General features: G+C 48.9%; 7 protein-coding genes across 7 annotated transcripts; 2 read left to right on the top strand and 5 right to left on the bottom strand.

Moving 5' to 3' along the window:
• Positions 1 to 374: 374 nt before the first annotated feature.
• On the top strand, positions 375 to 2408 carry NCS54_01096300 (Lysophospholipase; the record flags this gene model as incomplete). Its single annotated transcript, XM_053156251.1, has 4 exons — positions 375 to 429; positions 481 to 1020; positions 1075 to 1224; positions 1270 to 2408. 4 exons carry the CDS (start codon positions 375 to 377, stop codon positions 2406 to 2408), a joined length of 1884 nt encoding a protein of 627 aa, XP_053012226.1.
• Positions 2409 to 3376: 968 nt separating this feature from the next.
• NCS54_01096200 (Hypothetical protein) lies at positions 3377 to 4458 on the bottom strand (the record flags this gene model as incomplete). Its single annotated transcript, XM_053156250.1, has 3 exons — positions 3377 to 3784; positions 3862 to 4169; positions 4227 to 4458. 3 exons carry the CDS (start codon positions 4456 to 4458, stop codon positions 3377 to 3379), a joined length of 948 nt encoding a protein of 315 aa, XP_053012225.1.
• A 1151-nt stretch (positions 4459 to 5609) lies between these two features.
• On the bottom strand, positions 5610 to 6692 carry NCS54_01096100 (Hypothetical protein; the record flags this gene model as incomplete). The annotated part of the gene is made up of 3 exons (XM_053156249.1): positions 5610 to 6056; positions 6116 to 6339; positions 6398 to 6692. The coding sequence occupies 3 exons, from the start codon at positions 6690 to 6692 to the stop codon at positions 5610 to 5612; spliced, it is 966 nt and encodes a 321-aa protein (XP_053012224.1).
• A 1647-nt stretch (positions 6693 to 8339) lies between these two features.
• Positions 8340 to 10227, bottom strand: NCS54_01096000 (Hypothetical protein; the record flags this gene model as incomplete). Its single annotated transcript, XM_053156248.1, has 6 exons — positions 10121 to 10227; positions 10002 to 10067; positions 9789 to 9935; positions 9410 to 9726; positions 8463 to 9355; positions 8340 to 8414 (listed from the first exon to the last, which is right to left on the bottom strand). Exons 1-6 carry the CDS (start codon positions 10153 to 10155, stop codon positions 8340 to 8342), a joined length of 1533 nt encoding a protein of 510 aa, XP_053012223.1. The 5' UTR covers positions 10156 to 10227.
• A 482-nt stretch (positions 10228 to 10709) lies between these two features.
• Positions 10710 to 12175, top strand: NCS54_01095900 (Hypothetical protein; the record flags this gene model as incomplete). Its single annotated transcript, XM_053156247.1, has 6 exons — positions 10710 to 10791; positions 10842 to 10896; positions 10953 to 11099; positions 11151 to 11712; positions 11766 to 11935; positions 12067 to 12175. 6 exons carry the CDS (start codon positions 10710 to 10712, stop codon positions 12173 to 12175), a joined length of 1125 nt encoding a protein of 374 aa, XP_053012222.1.
• A 574-nt stretch (positions 12176 to 12749) lies between these two features.
• Positions 12750 to 14070, bottom strand: NCS54_01095800 (EHN domain-containing protein; the record flags this gene model as incomplete). The annotated part of the gene is made up of 3 exons (XM_053156246.1): positions 12750 to 13438; positions 13490 to 13562; positions 13615 to 14070. 3 exons carry the CDS (start codon positions 14068 to 14070, stop codon positions 12750 to 12752), a joined length of 1218 nt encoding a protein of 405 aa, XP_053012221.1.
• A 1836-nt stretch (positions 14071 to 15906) lies between these two features.
• NCS54_01095700 (Actin, gamma) lies at positions 15907 to 17391 on the bottom strand (the record flags this gene model as incomplete). Its single annotated transcript, XM_053156245.1, has 6 exons — positions 15907 to 16137; positions 16198 to 16969; positions 17090 to 17120; positions 17178 to 17233; positions 17294 to 17332; positions 17381 to 17391. 6 exons carry the CDS (start codon positions 17389 to 17391, stop codon positions 15907 to 15909), a joined length of 1140 nt encoding a protein of 379 aa, XP_053012220.1.
• Between the last annotated feature and the right edge of the window lie 245 nt (positions 17392 to 17636).

Below are 17636 nucleotides of genomic sequence, written 5' to 3'. Positions count from 1 at the left end.
GCCAACCTTAAAAACACTTCCCTGCCTCCCGTTTTGTCCTGTTCCTTGAGGGTGCGCGAACCCACAAGAGCCACAAAAACTATAAAGGGAACAGGCCTATTGGGATGAGAAAGATGGTCCCTAGGTCAACCAGATTGAGAGCAAGCCGTTGTGGCTCAAGCCACCGCTTTGGAACTAGAAACCTTAACCCCAAGCGCGCGCAAGCCGACGATGTCACCATGACCCAAGACAAAGTGCGATGCAGTAAAGACCTCGAGCTGACCTTCGTGTTATTGATACTTAAATCTGTCAAGTCTCCCACTGTCGACGGCTTGAATTGAATAAAACGAAAAGCGCTGAATAAGACTGCATCGGACCTTGATCAACAACCCATAATGCTTGTGTACGGTGGGTCAATCGTCCTGGCGAGTCTGCTGGTCTGGTTTCCGGGTAGGTGAATGATCCAGAACAAACCGAGCCCCGGCTGAAGCTTTGGGACAGTGACACATGCCTACTTGCCATTTATTGAGCCAAGAGCTGTTCCAGACGCCCCGGACGGCTACGCACCTAGCCAAGTCTCATGCCCTTCGAGACGGCCAGTCATCCGCAATGCTACAGCACTGTCGGCCAACGAAACAGCATGGCTACAGCTCCGTGATAACAACACTATTTCGGCGCTGAAAGATGTCCTTAATCGAGCCGAAATCGGTGGCATCGACATTGACTCCTATATAAACGGCCTCGTGGATGATGGCGATGTCTTGCCGCGAATCGGCATCGCCATCTCCGGCGGCGGTTATCGGGCCATGATGAACGGGGCCGGTGCCATCGCCGCGTTCGACAACCGGTCCACAAGCTCCACGGACAAGGGACAGCTCGGTGGCATTCTCCAAGCTGCCACCTACCTTAGTGGACTATCCGGAGGTAGTTGGGTTGTTGGAAGTCTCTTTGTGCAGAACTTCACCACGGTCGAGTCCATCATCTTTGCACAGAGCGGTTTTCTTGACAGCCTTTGGCAGCTTGATGAGTCCATCATTGAAGGTTTGTTGTACACAAGTCAGCCTAGGTGGTGTTTACTCACATCAACAAATCTAGGGCCAGCAGGCATACCCGTAACGCGGTACTATCGCGAGCTGTATGATGATGTAAAGAGCAAGGAGGATGCAGGGTACAACAAGACCATAACCGATTACTGGGGAAGGGCTTTGTCGTATCAACTTGTCAATGCCACTGATGGAGGGCCTGGTATGGTTGCCAGTCACTATCAGAACAGCAGCTGACAATGTCTAGCATACACTTTCTCGTCGATTGCAAATGACACCGAATTTACCGAGGCGAGAGCGCCTATGCCTCTCATTGTTGCAGTGGAGCGGACGTCAGGCCAGCTTCAAATAGCTGACAACTCTACCGTCGTGGAGTTCAACCCATGGGAAATGGGGTCCTACGATCCATCACTTGGTGCTTTTGCCCCTCTCAAGTACATCGGATCTGACTTTGAGAACGGCACAATCAGACGTAATGGAGATTGTGTTGCTGGGGTGGATAACGCCGGGTTCGTCATGGGTACCTCCTCGTCACTGTTTAACCAGGCATTTCTGCAGATCGCCAAGGTCGAGAATGCCCCAGACTTCTTGATCAGGGCTCTCAACAATACGTTGGCAGATGTTGGTGAAGACAACCGGGATATTGCCAGCTGGCCCAACCCGTTCTACAAGTACAATCCCAGAAACAACTCCAACGCCGATAGCACCGTCCTCACCCTCGTCGACGGTGGCGAGGACCTCCAAAACATTCCCTTGCATCCATTGCTCTTATCGGAGCGCCAAGTTGATGTCATATTCGCCGTCGATGGCTCAGCCGACACAACGACTCACTGGCCAAACGGCACGGCACTCGTGGCCACGTACCAGAGGTCATCAGGCGGCATTTCGACTCAGAATAACGAGTTCCCCAAAGTCCCAGATCAGAACACGTTTGTCAACCTCGGCTTGAACAAGCGCCCGACATTTTTCGGTTGCGATACAGGCACAGACTCATCGCCAGGGCCACTGATTGTCTATTTACCCAATGCGCCGTACACTTACCAGTCCAACTTCTCTACCTTCGATCTCGAATACAGTAACAAGGAGCGGAACGAGATTATACGGAACGGATATAACGTCGCGACCATGGGGAATAGTACAGTCGACTCGAACTGGCCCGCCTGCGTAGGCTGCGCGATATTGGCTCGTAGCCTGGCGCGCACCAAGACCGATCTGCCCTCTGAGTGCGTCGATTGCTTTTCGCGGTATTGTTGGAACGGCACGACAAATTCGACCAGGCCGAGCACGTACGAGCCGGAGCAAATTGTCGAAAGCGGAGCGCGCCGCCTGGAGCCGTACTTGGTCATGATGGGAACTGCGGCCTTGATAATGTTTATGGCGTTTTGATTTGACCTGATTGAATGGTATATCAACGAAACAAGCACTGGCAACTAGCACAGCCGTTGCTTTATTGATAAAGACCGAACTGAATCATATTGGACTATTCTGTTGGAAATCTCGTACCGATAGCTAATCTACAAGCTCTTCTTGCTCTTCCTTCTACGCTTAGTCCCTTGACTTACCCCATGATTTGCTACTGAAGCGTGACGGATGGTTTCAAGGAGTGTGCCAGCCATGTCTTGTCTGCTCAGACCAAGAGACACGTTTTGTGGCATCTGAGCAGATGTAGTTCTCTCCAATGTTGGGGTTGAGGCACCTATGTGACTTTCAGTAACATCTCAGGGATAGGATGAGAACTTCTATCTACAAAACGTGAGCCAAGATTCTGAGTCACTACTACGTTTTATCCAGGTTCGAGACCATTATCTCAGCTTCTACCTAGGGCAATCTCACTAGAATTGTGCTCGAGGAAACCACCACCTATGATGGGAGCTTCGCTCGATGACAAGTCTTCCCACCGGCCCAATCCGCCCGGCTCTCAGCTCCGTTACTTCACAATCCCACTCAGAAAAACAGCTATCGCCATGCTGCACAAAAAACCCAGCTCTGCTCAAGCTAGGATTCCACAGACACTTATCAAGGGTGGCTGAACAAACTTGGGCGTAACTAGTGAAAATGAGTGTCCAACGATGATCCATATTGGATGTCTGGATGGGTAAGGTCGCACGGCTCTGCTCTTGGAGCTAGCAGAAAAAATGACTCAAGGACCGACTTGGCGGGTGGGCAAGCAGGGAATGCCAAAAAAAACAAAGGAAACCCCGTCAAGACATTTTAGCTCTCACTCTCTTCGCCTTAGCCACTACCTTTGCAGCTCACCTCAAGTCACTGTGTATTGGAAATTTTCTACATAAAGCGAGTTTTAGATGTCATTAATTTTTTTAGTTTCTTTTGTATAATTTCTTTTACTCTCAGAGCTACTCATAGGTTAGGTCGCTCATCTCTTGCTCACCCGCAAAGACCCCTTCACGGATGTCTTTATCTGGAAGGAGAAACACTGGGTCGAGAAAATTAAAGATTCCAACAGCGATAATCATAAGACAAGCATCCAAGCCGATAAAATAACCTTCATGGGTAATCAGATATCCCTCCCAACCCTGCGCGAGCTCAACTGTACGGTAAATGCTTCTGATGAAAATCATGCCCAGGGAAACACAGACTGCCACCAGCAGCCAGGCATATGTCACTGGCAGGCTGTTAGGTGGTTCTCGTCCAGCCTTACCATATGAAAGGTAGGTTTTCTTTATAAACACCCTTCTCATGAAGTCTAGAACCAAGCCGGTAAAGACAACCATGGCTGCCATCTGGAACACAATGCCGGCAACCTATTGAACAACAGATATGTTAGCTTTGTAGCTCAACACCAGTCGAGCTAGATCTCGTAGTGATAAAAACCACTCACCATTATGTTAGTTCCAGTTTCCGTGTCCCCGTTGATCTTGTCAGCTTCGGTAGAAGCCAACGCTCCACCAATAGCCTGGATAACAAGCGCGACGATGTCAGCTGTCAGAAAGACAACGGCATACATTTTCGGCCCCAGAAGCGAAGAGCTGCGGCCCAGTCTGTTTATAAGAGTGCCAAGGATGACATAGAGCCCTGCTGTGAAGAAGGTTGGCGCGATAATGAGCGTAGTAATCTGCATGAGAAATGCATCGCCGTTATATGGGCATTTGCTCGACCAAGTACGGCCAGCCCAGCCTATCAACTCAGCTGCAAGAGGTCGGTCAGCAAACGAACAGGTTAAGAATAACGTTGCGTTCTTCGTACTCATAGCCCCAAGAGCGAAAGTCAGTGAGGTCCATCTTCGCACCCTTGCAAACTGAAAAACATGGGCGGAAGTGCTGAGCAGGAAGAGGACGCAGAATGCGATTCCGGCGCCAAAGGTGGGAACATAGCCGTAAGACGTGTCGTATCCCGCAATCAGATCATGGCAGCCTTTTTTGAGGACGTCCGCTTGTTGCTGGGTGAGCTGCATGGATCTTTCTGTTGTGGTGGTCATGTTTCAGAGGTGAGATTCAAGCTCTAAGCTCAGCGCGTGTGATCAAAGCAGAGGAACAAGCTCAAAGCTGAAGCAGGCGTTTGACAAGATATATGGAGCACATCTGTCAGGCGTTTAACAACTAGTCCGAATTTCCGGGCGAAGTTGTCCATGCCCGTGGGCCGCAGTGGAGCTAAAGTTGGAGTTGAGGCTCATGGCGGCTGACGATTGGAGGAAGCAACCGAAAAGTTAGTGCGGCCGGCTGGTTGTGACAACATTGTCGGAGTTGTTTTCACTTCCGAAAACGCCGCCTTGAGTCTTGACCTCACAGGCTGACGTGTTCAAGTAAACGCATCATCCGGACATCCCGGTTCACGCCTCAACTTTTGATGCCCTGGCAAACCAGGGCACGCAAACCATTTAGTAAACATTGAGGGAAAGCATTGCTGTGATAAGGCATCGAGTAGTGAGCCGCTAAAGTAATACCATTGATTACATCATATCTCGTAAATCTGACATGTGAGAAGCAAAGCGGCATTTCCAAGATAGCGACATGATAATGCTTCTGGGTGATAAGATGCATTCACGACAAGATCAGGATCATGCGTACTTCTCGGGCATTTCTAAATTTAGGCATAGCCTTGTATGGCTGCTGCCCTGGTTTCCGGCTGTTTCGCATGAGTGCTTACATAGTAGCGGTGGATCTTGGTGGATCGCGAAGGTTGTTGGGTCTTGGCGATCTTAGATTACGGTTCAGGCGTGATCCCTCCGTGATTGGGGGGAACTTGATCGGTGCGAGATTTCGTGATGAGACCGTGGTCAAAAGGCACAACTCATCTCCCGCTTACTCAGGGACCGGGGTCCCGCGGACTACGGAACAGACGTCCGCGGACTGCCGAACCAAGACTCATATAAAAAGGTTTCAAATTTTCGACAATCTGGTATAGAGGCTGATCTTACTAATTGGGAGTATAAAAGGTCATCTTGTTCAATTAATGTTGCATTTCCTAGGTCAGCTCAGTAATAAAAAAGTGACATTCTAGCAGTGATTATGTAGACATGAGGTTGGCAATGATTATTAAACGCTTTATTTTAGCTAATAGGAATCTAAAATCTAGAACTTGAATCTATTCAGGGTTTAATAAAAGGAAGAGGGCGGGCCAACGTAGTAATCAAACAGACGAAGAAGCGCTTGAGTCAGGCTCCCCCTGCATTGGGATCAAGGGGGACTGTGACGTGCGCTGGCGGCGTCGAAAGCGGACCAGCCTCCAAAGCCGGGTTGTTTCGCCCTCAGCCCTCCGAACCAAGAACCACTGAGCAGTCATCATAACCACAGCGCTATTCCAGATGAAGACGACCGTCATGCCCAGTGAGAATGACCATTCCATCGATAGCTGAATGGCGCAAAGGCCCATGAAGGCGAGATCGTCAAACCCATCAGATAAAGCAAATCCCGAAATGATGAGGATTATTTGACAGATAGTCATGTCGAAGTAATGGATGTTCTGACGCCACCAAGTTCCGCGTGCAGTCCGGCTCATCTGTGAGTTGAAGTAGAGTTGGATGTAATGTATGATGATGATGAAGGATGCCAGCACGCTGGTAACAATGCCAATGATCTGTTTCGCGACGAGTTAGCTATTGGCCTTTGATTGGACAAGGGAAACAAGAAACACACGCCATGTTCAGTCCTAAAATGATCAGATGTGCCCATGGCTAATATTCCGGTGGTAAGGCCAGCAATCAGGAGCGGGCAAAAGCCAAATCCTTGCAGTATTGTTTCCCATCTCTTGACTTTATGCTTCGCGACTGGATTGTTGATGAGATCGCATAGAACGGTTACAGACTGGAGCAACAGGATAATTGGATACACTAGGAAAAAACCAGCGGCCATCGTAAAAACTGCCATACTTGTTAACTCTGGACAACTCAACTATTATTCCTTCTTTTCAAGACTCACCGTGCGCAAAAGTGAGCCACATGTACGTCGACTTATGTATTCCATTAACGATGAAGTGCCGTGTTAAAAGCTCGATGGAGTAATCATTGCCGAAGCTGGATACGTTGTAAAGACCACTTTCAATCGCCGGGTTCCATCCCAGGGACTCTGAGATGTTGGCTCGAAGCATCTCGTACAAACCCTTGGTCCCAGCCTGGTGCCAGCAAGTTTCCCGATGGTGGAGGGCATCGATTTCATGCTTAAGAATGCCTTCCACGTAATCCCTACTGAGGACATTACCCATATCCTGCAGCATTGACTCCCATGATGAGTTCATTGATTGACTCATATCCAGGCGCGTTGGTAAAAGCTTTTTCGTGTATGTTGACACAGATGCTTGCTTCAGCGGAACTCGATGGATGAAGTGTAGGTGGCAAGATACAGGCTCTGCTTTCGGCTGTGATCCAAGGCGTCTGTGGCGCCAGGGGTCAGTGTATGGCGATATTGGTGGCGAGCAATGGTCTGCGAGATGCTACAAGAGAAAAAAAAAGTGATGTCAACGAACTAACGAAAACGCATGATCTAGGTACAAAGAGGATTTAAGGAGCTCTTTGGTTTTTGCACAGCCCTAAGATCTCTCGAATCTTTACCTTTACAGTGCGTCACACAGCTGAAACCGCCGAGACCCCGACCTGCAAAAGTTCCTCTAAGTTCACTGTCGACAGGGGTGGGCGCAAGGCAGCCCCTGGTTGTTTGAAGCCACAGAGTCGGCGTTTAAGCGTTTGCAACTGCCGAACTCACAAAACCACATTACGTACATCAGCGGCGGCGAAGCAGGATATCGGGCGTTCGCAGGAGGTAATCTCATCCTGGCTGACGGACGCCATCGCGTAGAGCATGCTCACCATGCTGTATCAGCTACCAATTAAAAGTCGCGTTCCAGGGACTTCTTGGACGTGTTCCTGGTGTATCTCATAGCTGTTCAAGCTTCTCATCTCTCTTCTTCTCCTTACCAGTCGAAGCACTAGCGACGAACTCATCCGGAGCAGCCTTCACCATGACAAGCGAATTCAGGCCAATCCCGCAGCCTCCCCGGCTCCCCTTGCTGGGAAATCTTAGCATTATTAGCTGGGTTAAAGACCCCAATCTAGCCCTGAAGGATCTGAGGTTAACCACAGTGAAAGACTCCGGAGGCCTTCCTAGCGACCACCAGGCTTTTGGCCTAGGGTTAGTCAGTCTTATATAGTATCAAGTCTCATTTCTTATCAGTACCGGGCTGTCTGACCACTAGCATCAAAGATGCGGAAGAATGTGACCCAGAAGGTCTCCGCTAAGGGACTGACCAGAATGAACTCCCGCGACTTTATTCTTTTCCAACCAATCCTTGAAAACCATAGTTGGCCCCCTGGAAATAGGTAGCCCCTCGAGATTGTGGTAGCGTCGACGGCAAAATCGCTAGGATAAAAACATCGCTGGCACAACTTCGTGACAATGACATTTAAGTGGCAGCCATGTCCCTCGTCTTCTAAATGTTGGCTATCATATAAAACTCCTTTGTTAACAAGTTCAATGATCTCTATACCAAAATAATAATACTCGCTTAGTCTTAGACGCACTATGAGCCGATCGAGAATGGAATATTGCTATACAATATTGTAATCAAACGGGAAAACACTACTATTTACATAAACCCCTTGGAGATCGTCTTGGCTTAATGTAAGTACATCTTCAGAGCTGCCTACGTCACTATCCATCAGACTCTTTTGGAGATTGTCATCGGCCAAGGGATGGAGAAAATGAGTGGTAACATGTATGCTTGCCTCCGAGAGTGCTGGAGGCTGAGAGCTAGATAGGGTAGCAGCACAGATACTAGGATCAAGGAGTTCCCAAAGCATGCCCGATGGAACCGTTATCTTGGTTGCCTTGCCTGGCACGTCTTGTTGTTTGTCTGCGATAAACAATTTCAGCTTTCTGAGGCCATCGAGCTATGATCACCATCAGCACCAGTCTTGAATAGCAGTTTGGTCATGAGCCCCATCTGACACTGTCGATGAGACGAAAACGAGCCGTCCTCTTCAGAACATACCTTTCGAGAAATATGTGGCCATGTAAATGATAACCGCTGGAGGAACATCTCGCATTTGTCCAAGTCCTCAACCGCTTTGCGAGAAACCTTGTTATCCTTGGCAAACTGATACAGCCACGGTATTGTGGCGATAGCTGCAACTATCGACCCGAGTAGGGGGTTGTAGATCTCAAAAGACGCATCTTTAAACATATCCACAAGCCAAACGACCCATCCTGTGTGTAGTAACGCTTGGTCGATCACCTGCTGAAGAAATAGCCGGGATTGGTAAACACCTTTCTTGCGCCGCAAGGCAACTAGGTGGATGAAAGGGTGATTCATTAGTGCAAGTGAGGCATGTAGGGTCATATGCATTGTTAACCATGGATGCCAATACTCAAGATAGCTGCATATCTCGTCTGATGATCTCTTGGACGGGAAGAGGTTTCTTAGCAAATGCTTGTGATGCAGTTGGGCCTCGTACTCGTATAGTAAGACGTTCAGTCTTGAGAATGTTGAGCCCGGCAGCCAGGGAGTTTCAACTTCACCCAGCCGCGTTCTGTGCAACAGAGAGGCGACTTTTCCCCATACACTAATCATCTCGACACAGTACCTGTTGATGCCCAAATCTTCGGTCGTTCCATCTGAAATATCGAGGTCCGGTGCATCGACTTGGTTGTTGTCGTATGGGATCGGCGGCGGCGGCTCGACACTTAGTGGGTGTTGGCTAGACTTGTCCATTTCCGGGGCATTCGGTACATGTGGAAAGAATATCGTCTCAAGCATGTAAACGCTCCAAAAACATCGGACATCAAGTTCGTTCGCCAACGAAGAACCGTGCCGCTGAGGTCTGCGGAGACTATCGAGTCTGGCGGCGGCACCAGTGGTCATGCAAGCTCGTGAAGTGTCACCAGCTAAGTTTTGAAGCGTGAATGACAGATCAAAAACGGCGAATTAAATCCACATACCTGCAATGTTCCTCAAAGTCAATAGACATAATGCCTGGATCACCTCCAGTCTCGGGACCCCGTCAAATGCGAGACGCATGGTAGCATCTGCTGCCAACCGATTATAAAAGCTAGCAGCCTCTACCTCCTCGCCGTGGTAGAACTCGTGGCTGGAGAACTTCAGCATAAGCGCCAAGAAACTGTGAAGGAGGAACTGAGGGAGAATGGCCATTCTTTCCCAAAGGTCGTCGGGGTGGAATAGTGGCAAAGGTTGAAGGTGGAGAGTAGTTTTGTAAATTTGCACGAAATGATTTAGTGCGTCTGGTGGGGGATCATAGCTAAGAGAATTATTACCATTGTCATTTTAATAAATACCGTGTTGTTTCTTGAATGGCTTTACCTGGTTTTAGTAAACTTGTTACAAGTCCTAATGGCATCCGGAACTTGGGCTACTGCCTCTGGCGAGTCAGCGACGAGAGCAAGTTGGGAATTGCCAGCAGCGAGTGCCTGGTCAGGTTCTCCGGGTGTATTGTTGTCAGGCAATGGGCTAGCATAGATGTTAGTCTTCCTTTAATGTAAAAGGCGACCCTGTTTCGAAATAGCTGCAACATACCGCAACAGACCGGAGAGATCAATGAGCTTCGATTCCAGCATTTGGATACGATCTTTAGTAGAAAGCCTAGAAGTTCTATTAGCTCACAATTTGAATAGCTTGTTCATAGACCAACTGACTTTTTTGTAACTCCGTTAGAAGTCCCTCGTCGCATCGATCGCGCTCTCGAGAGATAGACACATGAAAGGCCAAGTCGTTGACAAAATGAGCAAGTTGGCTTTTCCCCCGTGCATTTCGACTTTTTGCGGCTACATAGACAGATAGCATACATATACATCTCTTTGCGTTGAACCGAGGAGCGCGTGATGACTTACCGACATGGCTCACAGGCTTCTCGAGTTCGTGTCGTTCCGTGATCCATTGAACGTGTGCAAGCAGGGATTCCGGGGAGAAACACTGAAAAAAAGCTCCGCTTCCGAGTCGAACAAACGAAGAAATCGTAGTGACCAAGTCAGGTGATCGGAGATTATCACGAAAAATAGATTCACCCGTTCACGTGATCTTCTAGAGAAGCATCGGGAACAAGGCGGGAATTGAGAAAGCTCCATGAGACGGATTCTACGGCGTAAACTTGCTGCTTCCGAGCCGACATGATGGTGCTTAAATATGACTTGGGCACTCTCACCAGCCCAAACCGAATGCCATGAGTCAAGCTAATTTTCTTTGAAACCTCCATCTACCCCGTAAAAACCTCTCGATATTCAGGTCATGTCACCAACGGATACCATGAAGGCTGTTATCTTCGACGGTGTGCTCCAGGTCTCCGTCCAAGATCGACCTATCCCCAAGAGTATGCTGCTCATCGAGATGTCTTTCCCTGTTCGTCTAACCCAAACACAGTACAAAACGACGACGATGTTATTATCAAGGTTCACATGACCGCCTTGTGTGGATCGTAAAACCCGCCTTCTTGGCCGCTTAACCTGGACACTCTTGCTAACCGTAACGCAGGGAGTTGCACGTTTACCGTGGCATAGAGCCGTCCACGACTGGCTACATCATGGGCCACGAGTTCACGGGTACTGTTGTTGCAGCCGGCCATGGCGTTAAATCTGTTCAGATCGGAGACAAGGTGGTCTCGCCATTCACTACCTCATGGTATCTCTCCGCTTTGTGGTTTGGGTCTCAACCGCTGACTCTCTTTGACAGCGGCACATGCTTCTTCTGCGTCAATTCCGGCACCGCTAGGTGTGTCAACAGCCAGCCATTGGGCTCCGAACGTCTTGATGGTGCACAGGCTGAGTACGTGCGGGTTCCTCAAGCGGACGGGACCATCATCAAAGCCCCAGCAACTATCCCGGACCAGGCCCTTATCCTCATGGCTGATATCTTCCCTACTGGGTACTTCGGGGTCAAGAGTGCCCTGGAAATGATGCCTCGCTTACGGACGCAGGATGCCACCATCGTTGTAGTTGGCTGCGGTCCCGTCGGTCTTTGCGCCATTGCTAGCGCCGCTGCTCTCCATCCTCGACATCTTTTTGCCGTGGACAGTGTCAGCAATCGACTCGACCAAGCCAGGAATCTCGGAGCAGAACCACTCAACTTTGTAGCAAACAAGACCGGGTTGAAAGACCGCATCGCACAGGTGACTGGCGGCCGCGGTGCCGATATTGTCGTCGAAGTCGTTGGACTTTCACCGGCACTGAGAACAGCTTTTGATCTAGTCCGTCCTTTTGGAGCTATTAGCAGTATTGGCGTTCATAATGCCGAGGTGTGTTGAAATCCTCCGGTGATCGTGTGTCGGTTGACACTGACCTTTGATAGATTCCATGGTCGGGTGCTGAGGCTTACAAGTACGTGTATCCAATTTTGTTCATAACGCAGTACTCTGATATCAGTAGCAAAAACATCCGTCTACAAATGGGGAGATGCCCAGTTCGAAGTGTCTTCTCTGAGGCGATGGATCTGTTGGTGGAGATACACCACTCTCTTGGGTAGGTCAAGTCCCTGTTTCTTGAATCCGTTTTTGCTTGCAATTTCACTGTCGTTTTCATGAACAGAGTTGTTCTATATTCCTTTACATAAAGTCTCATATGTTCTTGGACTGGACTAATGTGCTATTAAGATTCTTATTTGAAACCGTCATTCCTTTATCTAATGCCGCCGAAGGCTACGAGCTCTTCAACCAGTCAAAGGTACCGAAGGTTATCTTCCATACTGAGTCCATCTCATAACCTCTTGGGAGTATGTATCTACTACGAGATAGTTGAGAAAATCAGGTCTTACTCCACATAACAATATCAACTTCGGGGAGGGCTGGTTTACTTAGCTCTTTTATCGTAGGGCCTGGCCGGAACGACCACCAGCTGGAGGTCGTATGGAAGCCCAAACTAGAAGCTTCGTTCACCTAGAAACATTTCAGAGGCCCTGTATCCAGCCAAGGATGTTTTCTAATACACTTGGGAGCCGAGCTCACAAGGTTCGTGACCGAGATGAACTAGTTCAGGGCTTTGGATATAGAAGGAACTCTCTCAGTCTTTACCATGGTAGGAATAAAAGGGTTACCCTGCTTGGGTGCGAGAAAGGGTTGAGTTTTAAAATTAGACAGGAAGCATAACATTTCATTGTGACGGCCTTCGATCACTTCCAAGCGTAACATGTCTCCGATGTTTCCTACTACCAGGTGTCATACTCTGCTGCACCGCCAAGTCGAGTGATACCACATTGAACTACGACTTCCACAAAATTTCCATACAAAAAGGACCACCAAAAGATGGGGATTAGCCCACCCTATTCAGACTACCAACTTTATCCCTGAGTTCTCTCTGTAGCTTCATAACCATGTTTAAACAACTGGAACATGGCGCGCAAGTCTTGAATAATTGCATCCGGTCGCTCCCAGGCAGCAAAGTGGCCACCCTTTACATGTTCGACTTCGTACACTATTGGGCCAAGAGTCTGATTCCACAACTTGGGCAACAGCACCAGATCGTTTGAAAACCGAGAAATGCCCAGTGGTACATCTACGTACTCTGCGGCTGCGGCAAACGCTGGTGGTTTGCTATGTTCCATGGCGTAGTACACGTTGCTCGTTGCCTCTGGGCCTGGCGTTGAGAAGTAATAAATGCCAACCCAGGTAAGAATCTCTTCATCGCTCCATGGGTATTCGTCGCTCCACTCGCGAATCTTTTCATAGATCCATGCCAGGAGACCAACAGGACTGTCTCTCAGCGAGTAGCCGATGGTGAAAGGTTTTGTGGATTGCAGTTTATAGTATCCACTGCCCTCACTATAGAAGTCTCCAGTACGCTGTAGGCCTTTTTTCTCAGTCTCTGTGAGCTGAGTTGCCGAGGTATCTGCATGCAGCTCCGGATGGGTGTCTTTTGTCGGCTCTCTGGGTACGGGTGTGTTTGTATGACAAGCCATGCATCGTGAAGGACCGTACAGTTTGGCCATGTATCTCATAACCAAACATCCAACATCTCCAGCTTGGATCACTAACGTAACGTTAACATAACGTTATTGGTGTGTTTACCAAGCAGACGTACCGTAACGATCGTACCCGAGCTTTTGCATAAGTCTGTCATAAACTTCTGCATGATGTTCAAACTCAAAACCCTTCTGCAGATGCACCTTGTCAGTCCTATTCGACAGTCAAGACTCAGGCACGTACCTTGCTTGGTGAGGAAAACCCAAAGTCAATCAGACTTGGTGCAACAACATGAAATGCCTGACCCTCATTTGATTCGCCCTGCACCAGAGGATCGATGATCTTTGACACCTCGTAAAAGCTGCCGGGCCAGCCATGCAGGAGGAGGAGCGGGATGGCACGCGCCTGGATACTCTCCTTGTGCACAAAGTGAACGTCAAACGTCCCAAAGCCAGCTGTTTCGATCGGGGCGGTAAACTGAGGCAATTGGTTTATACGTGCTTCAACTTGGCGCCAGTCGAAGTCTGACTGCCACACCCTTGCCAGTCGCTCAATCTCGTTGACCGGGGGTCCAAGCTTCCACGAGGTAGATGTTGGATCATAGTTCTGACTGGGAAAGTCTGTCAAAGCAAGTTTCTGGTTGAGCCGATCAATCCTGAAGTCGGGCACATGAATCTTGTAAGGCTTGATGTCTGACATGGTGGGTGACGGTGTATCAAAGTGAAGATAAGTGAAGATAGGTACCAAGATGATGTGTGGGCAAGTTGAAGATGAACGTAAGAGTAGACTGAACAAGAAGAAAGGGTAGTCTCAGCTTTATATATTCATCCGAGACCCTCACATTACAGGTTTTCTTCGGCATTGCCCTGTGAACGTCAATATCACTTTGATGCCATGGCGATAACATGGTCAAAGTCCATCCAATCAACAACATGGACGCCAACACTCTGCTAGCCCAGATTCGGCATAGGATACGCTAGGGCCAATCATCTCGTCCGATTCGGGACCCACCCTGAGACCTCTCCTCCGTCAGCATCAACTTGGAGCCAGGGGGATTTTGATCATGCATGCCCTGCATCTTCCTACAATTTCTCAACGCGAATCAACCAGCTTGAGGGACTTTTGGGCTTGATTGAGAAACAGGTCCTTTGACCAAAACCCCGCTTCTACGGATCAACCGAGGCAGACTGACGTGCCCATGCAAGGGATGGTCATACATCCCAAGAGGCGGCAAGGCGCGCGAGGGGTCCCCAAAGTCAGGACTGGATGCAAGACGTGCAAGTATGTTCATCATAGGCATATTTCAGACCAATAAAAGAACAGGCGTTGACCATTTCACAGAATCAGGCATAAAAAGTGTGATGAAGCAAGGCCGGCTTGTTCCCCGTGCGTAAGCACTGGTCGGCGTTGCGACTTTTCCACGTCGTCACATCGGCATCCTTCTCAACCAGCGCGCTTGGTCTTTGTATTCGAATCAATGACTACTCCGTCTCCTTTGATTTCACCTGTGTACGGAAACCCCATAAGAGAAGAGTTACCCTCGGCGCAGCTCGGCGTGCTTGCTCATCTAAGGCACCTTGACGGAAACGAGGCAATCATATTTGACTACTTTCGCTCTATCTGCGCCCAAGAGTTCTCACTATACTTCCAGTCACCCATCTGGGAGAGATTCGTCCTTTACGCAGCCCATGCAGAACCATGGGCATTTCACGCTGCCCTAGCTATAAGCGTACTGAGCAGACGGAGTTACACCCCATGGCACAACGACACTACTTTACAACCCGATTTTCCTACTCTTCACTACAACCAGGCTATACGGGCACTGAACCAGCGCTTGGATACAACAGTCGAAAGTGCCGAACTTGCCGTCTTGGGGAGTGTTTTGTTTATCAACCTAGAGTTCTTACGAGCTCATACCCTAGAGTATGAACCAAGTAGGGTAAGCGGGCCGAGTCTAGTAGGCGTTCACCTCCATGGAGGACTTGCAGTCTTGAGGAATCTTGGAGACATGCGGGGAGGCCACCTGTCTCTAAACGCGCAGCATCTAAAAGTCGCGCTTGAGGAATTGCACTATCAAGTCGAACAGTTCAAGGTCTATCAACAACAATAACGAAGAACTCGTTTTATTATCAATAATTGAAATCATTTCATGGCGCGCATTTTACTTTTGACTGAGGGGTATTTATCTCAGTCTACCTGGCTGTCATCATGTAGGACTTGGAACTGGCTCGCACCTCTCAGAAACTCCATTGCCGATTGTTGAACAACAGTCCTTCTTAGCCTCTGTCGTTGGTAAAGAGACAGATAAGGTGCGTTGTTCAATCGACGAAGGATAACAATGAAGAAGAAGAAGAAATCACTTAGTTCTATTATATACCTCCCCTCTTACTCTAAAGCTACTTCTTAATAACAAGGCAGCGAATTCCTACCCAATCTCATGGTCACACTTAAACCCTTGTTGACCTTGATCATAGTATCACCATGAAAGATCACCAGCGGTGATCTTATCTAATAAAGCTAGATTCTTGAGTGTCCCTAGAAGCATTTGCGGTGAACAATAGACGGGCCAGCTTCGTCGTATTCTTGCTTGGTAATCCACATCTGCTGAAAGGTTGAAAGAGAAGCAAGAATAGAGCCTCCAATCCACACTGAGTACTTCCGTTCAGGAGGAGCAACAATCTTGACTTTCATCGACGAAGGGGCAAAGCCGACGATCTCCTTACTCATCCGGTCGGCAATACCTGGGTACATGGTTGTACCTCCAGACTAAATGGTCGCACATGAAGTCAGTAAGCTGTCGCCGTAGGGGGAATACTGGGATCAAACCATGATAATGTTCCCATAGAGGTCTTTCCGTATATCAACGTCGCTCTTCATGATGGCGTTGAAAACCGTCACATGGATGCCACCTGTTTCTAATCCAATAACGCCAGGCTGGAAGAGGGCTTCGGGAGCACGGAAGCGCTCATTTCCGATTGTGAGTGCCTGTCCATCTGGCAGCTCATAAGTCTTTTCTAGGGCCGAGCTTTTCGACGCCGCCTCGAGCTCCTGGTCAAAGTCCAGGGCCACATAACAAAGCTTCTCCTTAATATCGCGAACAATCTCACGCTCGGCGGTGGTGGAAAACGAGTAGCCCCTCTCTGTCAGAAGCTTCATGAGATAGTCGGTCAAGTCGCGTCCCGCCATATCGATACGAGAGATAGCATGCGGGATTGCAAACCCTTCGTAAATTGGTACAACGTGACTAACGCCGTCGCCGGAATCAAGAACAATGCCAGTTGTGCGACCAGAGGCATATAGAGATAAGACAGCCTGAATAGAAACATAAAATGCTGGCGAATTGAATGTTTCGAAGAAGATTTGTGTCATCTTCTCTCTGTTCGACTTGGGGTTGATTGGGGCTTCAGTTAGGAGGGCAGGATGCTCCTCGGGAGCTACGCGAAGCTCATTGTAAAAGGTATGATGCCAAACCTTTTCCATATCGTCCCAATTGGTAACGATGCCGTGTTCAATTGGGTACTTGAGCGTGAGGATGCCTCGTTTTGACTCTGCTTCGTCGCCGACGTAGGAGTCTTTCTGACCCATCCCGATCATGATTCTAAACAAAGTTAGTCATGTTAACTCAAGGAACAAGACGCAGCAATCTTCAAAGATCTGGTCATCTCGGTACGGGTCCACAGTCTCTGATCATGTGTCAGTGGGGCAGACTCGTCCTTACCCGTGGTGACGTGGGCGACCAACGATGGATGCTAGACGAAAGTTAACAATATCTTTCAAGAAGGGAGTAGCTCAAGGATTCGACTTACGGAAAACAGCGCGAGGTGCATCATCACCCGCGAAACCTGCTTTGCACATGCCTGACCTAAGACTCGATGTTTAGTTCCTGAGATTCAAGCCGCCCAGCGGCAACCCGCCAACGTACCCATTGTCGAGAACGAGAGCGGCGAGGTCTTCTGGAAGTCTGGTAAGTAAGGTTTATAGGAGGATAAACATAGCACAAGGCTATCACTTGCCATCCATGGCGAAAAAGCTCCGATGCAACCCAAGTTGGGGGGGTTGTGTGAGGCAAGGCGTTGTGGACAAGAAATTTGGGATTTGGAGTGGACTGGACTGGGTAATGAGAAAATATCCTACAAGCATGCTACTCTTATGATACAGTCATTCTTTCCCACCCCCTTTCTTTGCCGTATCACAGGAGGAAGGGATATGGGAAGCGAATGAATCCTCTCCACATCTCGGTACAACGGAGGCCGCGGGTCCGTGGC

Source organism: Fusarium falciforme, chromosome 9 (genome assembly GCF_026873545.1).
Source record: "Fusarium falciforme chromosome 9, complete sequence".
NCBI classification, from domain to species: domain Eukaryota; kingdom Fungi; phylum Ascomycota; class Sordariomycetes; order Hypocreales; family Nectriaceae; genus Fusarium; species Fusarium falciforme.
This window is presented reverse-complemented; position numbering and strand designations above follow the sequence as displayed.